Genomic DNA, 17444 nt, shown 5'->3' with positions numbered 1-17444 from the left:
AAATACTACTTACTGTTAGGTGAACAGTACTTTCACATTAAGTGAAAGGAAATGTGCCCAACCATTTCTGTCTCGGCCGGGATTCGAACCCGGAATTCTCTATTGTGCGTCTAGAACGAACCCGACTGTATTACCTGGATCCTCAAAAGTTATATACAATATTAGAAAAATAAATCTATATTCTATTTGTATTTTTATTCGTCTTAGAAAGAACTTTCAAAACTGAGGACGGTTGTGTAGTCTTATTGCTGGTGTGCAGCCATTGGAAGGTGTTTTGGAACACCTTTATTGGAAGGTGTTTTCTCGTCCTGCCTATATATTAAGAATGCTGTTGTCAAGAGCATATGAATGTTTTGACAACATTCGTATCTTTAAAGGCATTACAAGCGGTCTCAAGATCCACGTGTTCAACTTCATGAGCAAGTTGGCGGTCATCTTCCGCCTTTAGGAAATGGTCAGCAGTATTTCCTGTTCGGGATTAGTAGAGGGTACATTTCTGCCAGTTTTGTCCTTCAAGACTATATTCCATGTTGTGAGCTGTAGAGAAGTAATTCCTGTAATAGTGATATAGTTAGGAAAGCTCTGGTGAAGTCAGCACTACACGGGCTGGTTTCTGACTTTTAGGTCTCTGAGAACAGCAAGAAAGTTGACATACAAGTCCTATTATGATATACTAGGATTGTCCTGGGTTCATATCCTGGCCGGGGAGGATTTACTGGGCGCAAATCCTTAACTGTAGCCTCTGTTTAACGCAACAGTAAAATGGGTACCTGACTGTTAAACGATTTTTCGCGGGGTCGTATTCCGGGGAACATAGGATTAAAGACCTGCCTGAAACGCTACGCATCCTAGTGGCTGTACAAGAATGTAAGAACTCTTGTATATATAAATAAATAAAAATAAAATAATGTAATGTAATTCTGTTTGTACCTGAATATTTTACAGGAATCTCTCTGTCCAGTAGTTTTAGATAAAGATGTGGACTCAAAACAAAGTCCAAAGGATTAAAAATAATTATATCACATTTACAAAGATTGTCTTTCAGGTTATATCCAGAAGTATTTCTTTCACATATTTCATTCAGTTTGTCTACATCATTGTTTGGTTGTCATAGAACTAGATATTCAGCATAGCAAATATAACACCAGCCACAGTAGCACTTACAATATTACAATATGCGACAGCTAGCTCTACTTTTCCAACACTATGAAGACAGAACATTTCCAGGGAAACATTAGACCATTTCCGAGCCTGTTAAAAAACTTATCAGAGTCTCACAACTTCAAAATAAACCATTATGCTTAAACTACCGTATTTGCAAGTTACAAATGATTCACATGCAATCAAAGAGGAAAGCTTTCAAGCTACACTTTACAAACCTAAGGAATTCTTTGGTAAGGACTGAAGCGGAGACTGCGTGGTGTTGCAGGTGGTCCGTCTGGGGCTGGAGTGGGTGTTGCCGCTCCTGCAGGAGGAGACGCTGGACCTGCAGGTGGTGTACCTGGTGCGCGACCCCCGGGCCGTCCTCAGGTATGTCTCTCCACCCTCTCACTTCCCTTCTTCAGGTTGACTTCCTCCTGTGGATACTTCTACAAACAATGGGGGACACTCTGGATACACGGGGGAACTTTGGTCACAAGGTAGGAACTTTGCACACAAAGGGAAGTCCTAGATGCAGTGAGAACACTTTGGAGACAAGGGGATTCTTTGGATACATGGGAAATATTACCCAGTGATGAAATTTCAAGCCTAAGGGAAAAATGTTCGATACAATGTGGAAACTTTGGACATAAAGGGAGGAAAGTTTGGACACAAGGAGTGTGGTGTTTGTGTGTAGCTGAGGAAGTCTTGGTTGTAGGGTTGATATAAAGTCATGGCTTGGTTACTGACTTTAATACTTATAAACGATTACATGACTAGTAGCTACCAAGCTTGGTGGGCGTCCTGTACGCTCTTTGTTTACCTCTCTCTCGGCCTCTGAGCCGCAGCACATAGAAAACGGATGGTACCGTTTTCTGTGAACATGACAAGGAGGAGAAACTTTGGACACAAAAGAAAAATTTGGACACAAAAGGGAATCTTTGGACACCAAAAAAAATTCGTACAAGGGGGAAACATTGAATACATGGAGAAACTTTAAACATAAGGGGGGAAATCACTGGACACAAGAAGGGAAGCTTTGGACTAAGGTGGAACCTTTGGACACGGGAAAATTGGGGCAAATGTATAATTGTGGACTCAAGCAGAAAACTTTGGTCACAGGGGGAAACTTTGGAAACGAGAGAAACTTTGGACACAAGGGACACTGTTACGGCCCTCTCGGGACGCAACGGGGTTCTCACTCTGATGTTGTTAGAGGAAGATATATGTATCCGTTCCCAAGCCAGTAGTGGCTATCAAGGGATGAGATCCGTGACGCAAGTAACTTAAAGGGAGTAGGGAAAGAAAGCTAAGAACTTAATATAATATAATGTTCACCATCACCATTTAAATATATAAAAGTAAAACGTACACAAGGGGGAGGGGTATTAACACTTTACAAAGGGGATCAACACTGTAGTCTTCTGCTGGAGACTATGGATCCTCGAAGCTAGGTGCTGAGTCCGCGGTGCTTTCTTCGTGGCCTCAAGACGTGTCCTCTGAGAACGCCGAGCCTACCCTGGCCACAGGTCAGCCACAACACAGGTCCACTGGGGGCACCGTCGTGGAGGCCGTCAACCACACGTCCAGCAGGTCTGCTGGCAGGTACTGAGCCACCAAGGCTGGTACGGCCACTCCACGAACGATAAAAGGGGTACGCCCTAGACAGGAGTCTCGTGTGATATCACCAATCACCCTCCTGTCCTCAATACCCCAGTGGATTATCGTCTCCAACCGTCGGTCCCGGGTAAATCCTTCCACTGCCACTCCACTGGCAGGCTTAACACACCACAGTGTTCTTCCGGGGGGACGACGTCACACCAGCTGCAGCAAACTTCACAGTATGGAGACTGGCTGCCTCGGGTAGACTGACTCCACCTTCAACACAGTGGTCCCAGGTCGGCTCTGTAAGCAGACACGTCATCAATAACTGAGACACTAATACACCACACTCACAGGCTCAGATACTAACACCTGACGTATCCAGTCCATAGATGGCGCTGTCGTCGGAGCACCACCTCACCAGAGGTCAGGAGCGGCGGTGTTGAGCGCTGAACCAGACTGGAAACTGGTCCTCGAGGCCAGTACACGCTGTCCTCACTAGGTGTCGTCGTTCGTTTGGCGGGGGTTTCGGGAGCTGACCCACAGATGGCGTGTTTGCCACTGCTCCAGGCTCGGACGTTGGATCCGGGTTCGTAACACCTCCCCACCAAAAAGAATTTGGTTTGGGGTTCTATAAAAAACACAAACCAAATTAGCAGGGCGACACAACTCCAAATGGACTTACTTATACTATGAACTGGAGTGATGAGGCTGTCTTGTCTACTGAATTGTACTAAAGAAAATCCCTGGCACAAAGGGACCTTGAAAATGGCAGGCGATGACCTGCCTGACATAATCTTCCACACCTCCTCTGCGATGGCAAACAGGGACATCATGGCACACCTCTCGAGTAAGGATCCGTGTAGACTCGATCTGGGGTGACTCGACACTTCCCTATGTCGTGGCACCGATGATGGCTGACCACAGACGGCATTTCTGGTGCCGGTCCGATGGTCCTTCAGGGAGACAGGAACCTGGAATACAGGGGTCTGATAATTCAGAGTGATAGCGACAGGGGATAAGTCGACACTTACTGCATATGCCTCTACTAGGCTTACACCTAGTTTCCACAGGGCTGCTTGCACGTCGCAGATGGCATTCGCTCTGCCACCGTCAGGTCGACCAACGTTCCGTATAACACTGTGTTGAGGCTCAGCAATCACGCGGGGGGTGTCAACCTGTCGGAAACAGTCACTCATATTATCATATGTCGTACCTCCTGTATCAACCATCACCTTCCAGGTCCCTTCTTCAACTGCAACACCTGCAGTACAAATCTCCAATCCCTGGGACCTCTTCACGATGTTCATGGGAGCCATCATTCGTCGGGTCGTCCACTGGTCCTCACTGAGAGCACAAACGAGAACACATACGAGAATCAAACAAAATACTGCTAGGAAACATTTGGTCATCTGAGGGATAAGCTTCCTGAACTTGTCATGTCCATAGCCGGCAACATCCACAAGCCTGGCTTGGACCGAAGAGGGCACTAGACCTTTTGAACACACCTCACATACCTCTGACGTCTGGGGAATCTCTGGCTGGTTCACTACATGCTGTACCTTGCCATACCGCAAGTACACATCCGCCTTCGCTCCAGACTCGTTGGTATCCGTGGGTGCCTGCACACAAGGCCTCTCTTCTTGCTCAGGTACCTCTGCCTTCTTAACCTCATGTTCCTCGTCGAGAGAAGAATTAGACGTCTCTGCTGGCATATCGTCGATCTGCGGGCGAGAGGACAAATTAAATATGTTTACATCCGGGTCTGTCTTTACCTGGACATTACCATTGCCTGTAGACACCTCAGACTTTGATGTTCTGGCTGACTCGTCCGCTATCTTGGGATGATTGGTGCTCCAATCGGTCACCAAGTCGTTGGCTAGTACCACGTCAATCCCAGCCACAGGGAGGGTATCGACTACTGCCAACGCAGAGACGTCTAATTCTTCTCTCGACGAGGAACATGAGGTTAAGAAGGCAGAGGTACCTGAGCAAGAAGAGAGGCCTTGGACACAAGGGACACACAACCCAATTTAAAAATTGGGCTTCTTGGGGCTTATGTGTGTATATATATATATATATGTCGTACCTAATAGCCAGAACGCACTTCTCAGCCTACTATTCAAGGCCCGATTTGCCTAATAAGCCAAGTTTTCATGAATTAATGTTTTTTCGTCTACCTAACCTACCTAACCTAACCTAACCTAGCTTTTTTTGGCTACCTAACCTAACCTTACCTATAAATATAGGTTAGGTTAGGTTAGGTAGGGTTGGTTAGGTTCGGTCATATATCTACGTTAATTTTAACTCCAATAAAAAAAAATTGACCTCATACATAGAGAAAAGGGTTGCTTTATCATTTCATAAGAAAACAATTATAGTAAATATATTAATTCAGGAAAACTTGGCTTATTAGGCAAATCGGGCCATGAATAGTAGGCTGAGAAGTGAGTTCTGGCTACTAGGTACGACATATATATATATATATATATATATATATATATATATATATATATATATATATATATATATATATATATATATATATATATATATATATATATATATATGTATATATATATATATATATATATATATATATATATATATATATATGTCGTACCTAGTAGCCAGAACGCACTTCTGAGCCTACTATGCAAGGCCCGATTTGCCTAATAAGCAAAGTTTTTATGAATTAATGTTTTTTCGTTTACCTAACCTACCTAACCTAACCTAACCTAGCTTTTTCGGCTACCTAACCGAACCTAACCTATAAAGATAGGTTAGGTTAGGTTAGGTAGAGTTGGTTAGGTTTAGTCATATATCTACGTTAATTTGAACTCCAATCAAAAAAATTGCCCTCATACATAATGAAATCGGTAGCTTTATCATTTCATACGAAAAAAATTAGAGAAAATTTATTAATTCAAGAAAACTTGGCTTATTAGGCAAATCGGGCCTTGCATAGTAGGCTGCCAAGTGCGTTCTGGCTATTAGGTACGACATATATATGAGAGGACAAATTAAACGAGAGGACAAATTAAATATGTTTACATCCGGGTCTGTCTTTACCTGGACATTACCATTGCCTGTAGACACCTCAGACTTTGATGTTCTGGCTGACTCGTCCGCTATCTTGGGATGATTGGTGCTCCAATCGGTCACCAAGTCGTTGGCTAGTACCACGTCAATCCCAGCCACAGGGAGGGTATCGACTACTGCCAACGCAGAGACGTCTAATTCTTCTCTCGACGAGGAACATGAGGTTAAGAAGGCAGAGGTACCTGAGCAAGAAGAGAGGCCTTGGACACAAGGGACACACAACCCAATTTAAAAATTGGGCTTCTTGGGGCTTATGTGTGTATATATATATATATATATATATATATATATATATATATATATATATATATATATATATATATATATATATATATATATATATATATATATGTATATATATATATATATATATATATATATATATGTCGTACCTAGTAGCCAGAACGCACTTCTGAGCCTACTATGCAAGGCCCGATTTGCCTAATAAGCAAAGTTTTTATGAATTAATGTTTTTTCGTTTACCTAACCTACCTAACCTAACCTAACCTAGCTTTTTCGGCTACCTAACCGAACCTAACCTATAAAGATAGGTTAGGTTAGGTTAGGTAGAGTTGGTTAGGTTTAGTCATATATCTACGTTAATTTGAACTCCAATCAAAAAAATTGCCCTCATACATAATGAAATCGGTAGCTTTATCATTTCATACGAAAAAAATTAGAGAAAATTTATTAATTCAAGAAAACTTGGCTTATTAGGCAAATCGGGCCTTGCATAGTAGGCTGCCAAGTGCGTTCTGGCTATTAGGTACGACATATATATATATATATATATATATATATATATATATATATATATATATATATATATATATATATATATATATATATATATATATAAATAAATGTTGTACCTAGTAGCCAGAACGCACTTCTTGGCCTACTATGCAAGGCCCGATTTGCCTAATAGGCCTAGGGATTTTCTTTATTTCCAATATATTGCTTCTAATTAGTTTATTTGAATTATTATTAATATAATATATTAAAAACATACATTATTGACTTAGTTGTGTAAGTTTACGTTAGGGAAAGATAGGTTAGGTTAGGTTAGGTTAGGTTAGGTAGGGTTGGTTAGTTTCGGTAATATATCTACGTCAGTTTTAACTCAAATTTAAAAAAATTAACTCATTCATAATGAAATGGATACCTTTATAATTCCATAAGAAAAAAAATTGAAAAATATATAAATTCAGGAAAACTTGGCATATTAGGCAAATCGGGCCTTGCACAGTAAGCCAACTACTGCGTTCTGGCTACTAGGTATAACATATATATATACATATGTCGTACCTAGTAGCCAGAACGCACTTCTCAGCCTACTATGCAAGGCCCGATTTGCCTAATAAGCCAAGTTTTCCTGAATTCATATATTTTCTCTAATTTTTTTCTTATGAAATGATAAAGCTACCCATTTAATTATATATGAGATCATTTTTTTTATTGGAGTTAAAATTAACGTAGATATATGACTGAACCTAACCAACCCTCCCTAACCTAACCTAACCTATCTTTATAGGTTAGGTTAGGTTAGGTAGCAGAAAAAGTTAGGTTAGGTTAGGTTAGGTAGGTTAGGTAGTCGAAAAACAATTAATTCATGAAAACTTGGCTTATTAGGCAAATCAGGCCTTGCATATAGGCTGAGAAGTGCGTTCTGGCTACTAGGTACGACATATATATATATATATATATATATATATATATATATATATGTCGTACCTAGTAGCCAGAACTCACTTCTCAGCCTACTATTCAAGGCCCGATTTGCCTAATAAGTCAAGTTTTCCTGAATTAATATATTTACTATAATTTTTTTCTTATGAAATGATAAAGCAACCCTTTTCTCTATGTATGAGGTCAATTTTTTTTTATTAGAGTTAAAATTAATGTAGATATATGACCGAACCTAACCAACCCTACCTAACCTAACCTAACCTATATTTATAGGTAAAGTTAGGTTAGGTAGCCAAAAAAAGCTAGGTTAGGTTAGGTTAGGTAGGTTAGGTAGACGAAAAAACATTAATTCATGAAAACTTGGCTTATTAGGCAAATCAGGCCTTGAATAGTAGGCTGAGAAGTGCGTTCTGGCTATTAGGTACGACATATATATATATATATATATATATATATATATATATATATATATATATATATATATATATATATATATATATATATATGTCGTACCTAGTAGCCAGAACAATATATATATATATATATATATATATATATATATATATATATGTCGTACCTAGTAGCCAGAATGCACTTCTAAACCTACTATGCAAGGCCCGATTTGCCTAATAATCCAAGTTTTCCTGAATTAATATATTTTCTCTAATTTTTTTCTTATGAAATGATAAAGCTACCCATTTCATTATGTATGAGGTCAATTTTTTTTTATTGGAGTTAAAATTAATGTAGATATATGACCGAACCTAACCAACCCTACCTTTGGGGCACACGTGAGGAACACAAAGCTTTGTGTTCCTCACGTGTGCCCCAAAGAATGAGGTGATTTGATAAAATGCTATGCCCAAGATTACCATCCGAGTGCCGGCGGGGAAGTGGTTCATATAGCCTCGGCTATCACTTCCTTATGTCCGGTCGTGATGGTCAAGCGGATTAAGGCGTCCCTGTACATACCAGTTGTGGGAGTATGGGTTCGAGTCACTTCTGGGGTGTGAGTTTTCAGTTGTATATAGTCCTGGGGACCATTCAGGCTTGTTTGCATATATATATATATATATATATATATATATATATATATATATATATATATATATATATATATATATATATATATATATATATATATATATATATATATATATATATATATATATATATATATATATACAACTTTAGAACACTTTCCCACCAGGAGACTCGAACCCTAGCCAGCACAGAAGCCTTCCAGCAACTGGCATAACAGGTACGCCTTAACCCTCTCCACCACCGCTCAGACCCTTAAAAGAGATGGTAATTTAAAAGAGATGGTGGAGAGGGTTAAGGCGTACCTGTTATGCCAGTTGCTGGAAGGCTTCTGTGCTGGCTAGGGTTCGAGTCTCCTGGTGGGAAAGTGTTCTAAAGTTGTATACTTAACTCTCGTGTTTAGGAGAGTTGTGCCTTAAGCAGAGACACTGTGTCTTCCCATATTAACAGGGACTTGATGAAATTAACGTCTAAATGACCCCTCACTTGCTCTGGTGCTCTTGGGAGGTGTTGATCTTTGGGGTATTTAAATACTCCGAAATTACCATCTCTTTTAAGGGTCTGAGCGGTGGTGGAGAGGGTTAAGGCGTACCTGTTATGCCAGTTGCTGGAAGGCTTCTGTGCTGGCTAGGGTTCGAGTCTCCTGGTGGGAAAGTGTTCTAAATTTGTATACTTAACTCTCGTGTTTAGGAGAGTTGTGCCTTAAGCAGAGACACTGTGTCTTCCCATATTAACAGGGACTTGATGAAATTAACGTCTAAATGACCCCTCACTTGCTCTGGTGCTCTTGGGAGGTGTTGATCTTTGGGGTATTTAAATACTCCGAAATTACCATCTCTTTTAAGGGTCTGAGCGGTGGTGGAGAGGGTTAAGGCGTACCTGTTATGCCAGTTGCTGGAAGGCTTCTGTGCTGGCTAGGGTTCGAGTCTCCTGGTGGGAAAGTGTTCTAAAGTTGTATACTTAACTCTCGTGTTTAGGAGAGTTGTGCCATATATATATATATATATATATATATATATATATACATATATATATATATATATATATATATATATATATATATATATATATATATATATATATATATATATATATATTGCCTAATAGGCCGAGTGATTTTTTTATTTGCATTAAATTGTTTCCAATTAGTTTATTTTAATTATTATTATTATATTATTTCAGTTGCATATTGTCCTGGGGACCATTCAGGCTTGTTCGCATATATATATTATATATATATATATATATATATATATATATATATATATATATATATATATATATATATATATATATATATATATATATATATATATATATATATATATATATATATATATATATATATATATATATATATATATATATATATATATATATATATATATATATATATATACATATGTCGTACCTAGTAGCCAGAACGCACTTCTCAGCCTACTATGCACGGCCCGATTTGCCTAATAAGCCAAGTTTTACTGAATTAATATATTTTCTCTATTTTTTTTCTTATGAAATGATAAAGCTACCCATTTCATTATGTATGAGGTCAATTTTTTTTGGGGGGAGTTAAAATTAACGTAGATATTTGACTGAACCTAACCAACCCTACCTAACCTAACCTAACCTATCTTTATAGGTTAGGTTAGGTTAGGTAGCCGAAAACGTTAGGTTAGGTTAGGTAGGTTAGGTAGTCGAAAAAATATTAATTCATGAAAACTAGGCTTATTAGGCAAATCGGGCCTCGCATAGTAGGCTGAGAAGTGAGTTCTGGCTACTAGGTACGACACATATATATAAATATATATATATATATATATATATATATATATATATATATATATATATATATATATATATATATATATATATATATATATATATATATATATATATATATATATATATGTCGTACCTAGTAGCCAGAACAGACTTCTCGGCCTACTATGCAAGGCCCGACTTGCCTAATAGGCCGAGTGATTTTTTTTTTGCATTAAATTGTTTCCAATTAGTTTATTTGAATTAGTATTATTATATTATATTAGGAACATAAATTATTGACGTAGTTGTGTTAGTTTAGGTTAGGTTTAGATAGGTTAGGTTAGGTTAGGTAGGGTTGGTTAGGTTCGGTCATATATCAACGTTAGTTTTAACTGAAATTTTAACAAATTAACTTATACGTAATCAAATAACCAGATTTATCATTTCATAATAAAAAATTAGAAAAAATATATAAATTCAGGAAAACTTGGCTTATTAGGCAAATCGGGCCTTGCATAGTAGGCCGAGTACGACGTTCTGGCTACTAGGTACAACATATATATATATATATATATATATATATATATATATATATATATATATATATATATATATATATGTCGTACCTAGTAGCCAGAACTCACTTCTCAGCCTACTATTCAAGGCCCGATTTGCCTAATAAGCCAAGTTTTCCTGAATTAATATATTTACTATAATTTTTTTCTTATGAAATGATAAAGCAACCCTTTTCTCTATGTATGAGGTCAATTTTTTTTTATTGGAGTTAAAATTAACGTAGATATATGACCGAACCTAACCAACCCTACCAAACCTAACCTAACCTATATTTATAGGTAAGGTTAGGTTAGGTAGCCAAAAAAAGCTAGGTTAGGTTAGGTTAGGTAGGTTAGGTAGACGAAAAAACATTAATTCATGAAAACTTGGCTTATTAGGCAAATCGGGCCTTGAATAGTAGGCTGAGAAGTGCGTTCTGGCTATTAGGTACGACATATATATATATATATATATATATATATATATATATATATATATATATGTATATTCGTTCTGGCGTACCTAGTAGCCAGAACGAACTTCTCAGCCTACTATGCAAGGCCAAATTTGCCTAATAAGCCAAGTTTTCATGAATTAATTGTTTTTCGACTACCTAACCTACCTAACCTAACCTAACCTAACTTTTCGGCTACCTAACCTAACCTATAAAGATAGGTTAGGTTAGGTTAGGTAGGGTTGGTTAGGTTCGGTCATATATCTACGTTAATTTTAACTCCAATAAAAAAAATTTGACCTCATACATAATGAAATAGGTAGCTTTATCATTTCATAAGAAAAAAATTAGAGAAAATATTTTAATTCAGGAAAACTTGGCTTATTAGGCAAATCTGGCCTTGCATAGTAGGCCGAGAAGTGCGTTCTGGCTACAATATATATATATATATATATATATATATGCACAACTCTCCTAAACACGAGAGTTAAGTATACAACTTTAGAACACTTTCCCACCAGGAGACTCGAACCCTAGCCAGCACAGAAGCCTTCCAGCAACTGGCATAACAGGTACGCCTTAACCCTCTTCACCACCTGCTCAGACCCTTAAAAGAGATGGTAATTTCGGAGTATTTAAATAGCCCAAAGATCAACACCTCCCAAGAGCACCAGAGCAAGTGAGGGGTCATTTAGACGTTAATTTCATCAAGTCCCTGTTAATATGGGAAGACACAGTGTCTCTGCTTAATGCACAACTCTCCTAAACACGAGAGTTAAGTATACAACTTTAGAACACTTTCCCACCAGGAGACTCGAACCCTAGCCAGCACAGAAGCCTTCCAGCAACTGGCATAACAGGTACGCCTTAACCCTCTTCACCACCTGCTCAGACCCTTAAAAGAGATGGTAATTTCGGAGTATTTAAATAGCCCAAAGATCAACACCTCCCAAGAGCACCAGAGCAAGTGAGGGGTCATTTAGACGTTAATTTCATCAAGTCCCTGTTAATATGGGAAGACACAGTGTCTCTGCTTAATGCACAACTCTCCTAAACACGAGAGTTAAGTATACAACTTTAGAACACTTTCCCACCAGGAGACTCGAACCCTAGCCAGCACAGAAGCCTTCCAGCAACTGGCATAACAGGTACGCCTTAACCCTCTTCACCACCTGCTCAGACCCTTAAAAGAGATGGTAATTTCGGAGTATTTAAATAGCCCAAAGATCAACACCTCCCAAGAGCACCAGAGCAAGTGAGGGGTCATTTAGACGTTAATTTCATCAAGTCCCTGTTAATATGGGAAGACACAGTGTCTCTGCTTAATGCACAACTCTCCTAAACACGAGAGTTAAGTATACAACTTTAGAACACTTTCCCACCAGGAGACTCGAACCCTAGCCAGCACAGAAGCCTTCCAGCAACTGGCATAACAGGTACGCCTTAACCCTCTTCACCACCTGCTCAGACCCTTAAAAGAGATGGTAATTTCGGAGTATTTAAATAGCCCAAAGATCAACACCTCCCAAGAGCACCAGAGCAAGTGAGGGGTCATTTAGACGTTAATTTCATCAAGTCCCTGTTAATATGGGAAGACACAGTGTCTCTGCTTAATGCACAACTCTCCTAAACACGAGAGTTAAGTATACAACTTTAGAACACTTTCCCACCAGGAGACTCGAACCCTAGCCAGCACAGAAGCCTTCCAGCAACTGGCATAACAGGTACGCCTTAACCCTCTTCACCACCTGCTCAGACCCTTAAAAGAGATGGTAATTTCGGAATTTCGGCTGGCTAGGGTTCGAGTCTCCTGGTGGGAAAGTGTTCTAAAGTTGTATACTTAACTCTCGTGTTTAGGAGAGTTGTGCATTAAGCAGAGACACTGTGTCTTCCCATATTAACAGGGACTTGATGAAATTAACGTCTAAATGACCCCTCACTTGCTCTGGTGCTCTTGGGAGGTGTTGATCTTTGGGCTATTTAAATACTCCGAAATTACCATCTCTTTTAAGGGTCTGAGCAGGTGGTGAAGAGGGTTAAGGCGTACCTGTTATGCCAGTTGCTGGAAGGCTTCTGTGCTGGCTAGGGTTCGAGTCTCCTGGTGGGAAAGTGTTCTAAAGTTGTATACTTAACTCTCGTGTTTAGGAGAGTTGTGCATTAAGCAGAGACACTGTGTCTTCCCATATTAACAGGGACTTGATGAAATTAACGTCTAAATGACCCCTCACTTGCTCTGGTGCTCTTGGGAGGTGTTGATCTTTGGGCTATTTAAATACTCCGAAATTACCATCTCTTTTAAGGGTCTGAGCAGGTGGTGAAGAGGGTTAAGGCGTACCTGTTATGCCAGTTGCTGGAAGGCTTCTGTGCTGGCTAGGGTTCGAGTCTCCTGGTGGGAAAGTGTTCTAAAGTTGTATACTTAACTCTCGTGTTTAGGAGAGTTGTGCATTAAGCAGAGACACTGTGTCTTCCCATATTAACAGGGACTTGATGAAATTAACGTCTAAATGACCCCTCACTTGCTCTGGTGCTCTTGGGAGGTGTTGATCTTTGGGCTATTTAAATACTCCGAAATTACCATCTCTTTTAAGGGTCTGAGCAGGTGGTGAAGAGGGTTAAGGCGTACCTGTTATGCCAGTTGCTGGAAGGCTTCTGTGCTGGCTAGGGTTCGAGTCTCCTGGTGGGAAAGTGTTCTAAAGTTGTATACTTAACTCTCGTGTTTAGGAGAGTTGTGCATTAAGCAGAGACACTGTGTCTTCCCATATTAACAGGGACTTGATGAAATTAACGTCTAAATGACCCCTCACTTGCTCTGGTGCTCTTGGGAGGTGTTGATCTTTGGGCTATTTAAATACTCCGAAATTACCATCTCTTTTAAGGGTCTGAGCAGGTGGTGAAGAGGGTTAAGGCGTACCTGTTATGCCAGTTGCTGGAAGGCTTCTGTGCTGGCTAGGGTTCGAGTCTCCTGGTGGGAAAGTGTTCTAAAGTTGTATACTTAACTCTCGTGTTTAGGAGAGTTGTGCATTAAGCAGAGACACTGTGTCTTCCCATATTAACAGGGACTTGATGAAATTAACGTCTAAATGACCCCTCACTTGCTCTGGTGCTCTTGGGAGGTGTTGATCTTTGGGCTATTTAAATACTCCGAAATTACCATCTCTTTTAAGGGTCTGAGCAGGTGGTGAAGAGGGTTAAGGCGTACCTGTTATGCCAGTTGCTGGAAGGCTTCTGTGCTGGCTAGGGTTCGAGTCTCCTGGTGGGAAAGTGTTCTAAAGTTGTATATATATATATATATATATATATATATATATATATATATATATATATATATATATATATATATATATATATATATATATATATATATATATATATATATATATATGTCGTACCTAGTAGCCAGAACGCACTTCTCAGCCTACAATTCAGGGCCCGATTTGCCTAATAAGCCAAGTTTTCCTGAATTAATTCATTTTCTCAAATTTTTTTCTTATGAAATGATAAAGCTACCCATTTCATTATGTATGAGGTCAATTTTTTTTTATTGGAGTTAAAGTTAACGTAGATATATGACCGAACCTAACCAACCCTACCTAACCTAACCTAACCTATCTTTATGGGTTAGGTTAGGTTAGGTAGCCGAAAAAGCTAGGTTAGGTTAGGTTAGGTAGGTTAGGTAGTCGAAAAACAATTAATTCATGAAAACTTGGCTTATTAGGCAAATCGGGCCTTGCATAGTAGGCTGAGAAGTGCGTTCTGGCTATTAGGTACGACATATATATATATATATATATATATATATATATATATATATATATATATATATATATATATATATATATATATATATATATATATATATGTATATGTATATATATATATATATATATATATATACATATATATATATATATATATATATATATATATATATATATATATATATATATATATATATATATATATATATATATATATACCCATTGTTTCGTGTTCTGTCTTGTGTTTATGAATTTAATACCCTATTAATACCACCTCACCCCATCCACCTCACTCAAATGTAGATATAAACAAATCGAAGATGTGTAAGTTCTATTCAGTTGTGTATGTGTAAACTAAAGTCTTTGAAAATGTAATAAGTTTTACGAAACGCGCTCAAGTGTCGCGTCAGACTAGAAATAAAAATGAATTTTGGAGAATTGATTTTTGAATTACCACCAACAGTGAAAAGAAACGTACGATCTATATATATCTATACATAATCTATACATCAGGGTTGCAACGCGGTCCCTCTAAATTTGAAGTTGTAACCATCCCTAGGATGCGTGTCCACAAATTGTTGACCATCCCCAGGATGCAAATCCACATTTGTTGACTAATTTCCAGGTATCTGTTCATTGTTTGGTGAACAGAGGCGGCAGATCAAAGGAAACGTGCCCAGCCATATCTCTCCTTGTGTCTCGAACCCAGGATCCCCGATTGTCAGTCGAGAATGACGCCAACTGAACTGCGCGACCCTACCCACAAGGGAGAAACTTTGGGCACACGGGACAAACTTTAGACACAAGAGGGAACGTTGGACTAAAGGGGGACAACTTTGGACACAAGGGGTAAACTTAGGACATGAGAGGAGACCTATGGACACAAGGGAAAAACTCTGGAAACAAGGGAATAACTTTAGACACAAGGGGAAACTTCGGACACAAGATGGAGCCTTTAGACGTAAAGACGAAACTTCGTACATAATGAGGAAGCTCTAAACACTAGGTGGATAGTGTTTCTTACAAGAAAAGCCTTTACAGGAGTAAAAGTTTGGACACAAGGGGAAAACTTTAGACGGGGAAACTTTGGACAAACGTGGAAAACTTTGGACACAATGGAAAACTTTGTTCACGAAAGGAAACAGTCGGACATAGTAGAAAAATATTGACAAGAGGGAGAACTTTTGACAAGAGAGAGAACTTTGGACTGAAGGAAAAACTTTGGACGCAAGAGAGAACTTTGGATTGAAGGAAAAACTTTGGACGCAAGAGAGAACTTTGGACACAAAGGGAAACATTTGACACAAAGGAGAAAAAATTTAGAAAGAAGGGGTGAACTTTGGACACAAGGTGAAAAATTTGGACACTAGTGGAGACTTTGGACAAAAAATGAAACATTTTACACAAGGATGAAGCTTTGAACAAACAAGGACAAACTTTGGAAACAATGTGGAAACTTTGGAAACAAAGTGGAATCTTTGGAAACAAAGTGGAAACTTTGGAAACAAAGTGAAAACTTTCTAAACAAAGTGGAAACTTTCGAAACCAAGTGGAAACTTTCGAAACCAAGTGGAAACTTTCGAAACCAAGTGGAAACTTTCGAAACCAAGTGGAAACTTTCGAAACCAAGTGGAAACTTTCGAAACAAAGTGGAAACTTTGGAAACAAAGTGGAAACTTTGGAAACATAGTGGAAACTTTGGAAGCAAGGGAAACTTTGGATACAGATGAGTGCAAATTGTAAAAATTAGTCATAAGGGATAAACTTTAGGCCCATAGGGGAACATTGGACACATAGGGGAAACATTGGGGACAAATGGGAAACACTGGACTCAGGTCGAAACTTTGTGTTCGAAGGGAAAACATTGGACACAAGGTGCAACCTTTGGATGTAAAGGGGACATGGGAAACTTAGTACACAAGGAGAAAACTTTGGACTCAAGGGGAAAACTTTGGACTCAAGGGGGGGAATCTTGGACTCTCAGCCCTGCTCGTGAAGGGCTGTCTTTGGTGGATGGTTGGGTGTCCAGGATGGGGCGAAAGAAGGAATGAGATTTTGCACCAGTGGAGAGTGTACGAGGCAGGAGGACCTCCCTGTTAAAAAGGGGAAACACCGCTGAGGATGATGGACTTCCTGCATTAGCCACCGCTCGGCCTCCCTGTCTGCCCTGGTAACTGGTATCCCTTGGTTCCGAGACCCAGACTTTTGGAAGTAATGCTGTATGTAAACAGTACTGATTTCCCTTACACAGGCTTTTGGTGTGGGCGACCAGGCCCCCGAGTCAGACTGCGATGGAAGGCCGGGCTCTGTAGCCCCCATTACATTGGGCCCAGACCAAAGTT

General features: G+C 39.1%; 1 protein-coding gene across 1 annotated transcript in view; it reads left to right on the top strand.

Moving 5' to 3' along the window:
* The window catches only part of LOC123760893 (uncharacterized), a 177961-nt gene that overhangs the window by 68685 nt on the left and 91832 nt on the right, over positions 1 to 17444 (top strand). The window contains exon 4 of the mRNA XM_045746700.2: positions 1430 to 1530. Within this exon, the coding sequence (XP_045602656.2) occupies positions 1430 to 1530 (101 nt within the window). The remainder of the gene's footprint in view (positions 1 to 1429; positions 1531 to 17444) is intronic.

Source organism: Procambarus clarkii, chromosome 3 (assembly GCF_040958095.1).
Source record: "Procambarus clarkii isolate CNS0578487 chromosome 3, FALCON_Pclarkii_2.0, whole genome shotgun sequence".
Taxonomy (NCBI): domain Eukaryota; kingdom Metazoa; phylum Arthropoda; class Malacostraca; order Decapoda; family Cambaridae; genus Procambarus; species Procambarus clarkii.
This window is presented reverse-complemented; position numbering and strand designations above follow the sequence as displayed.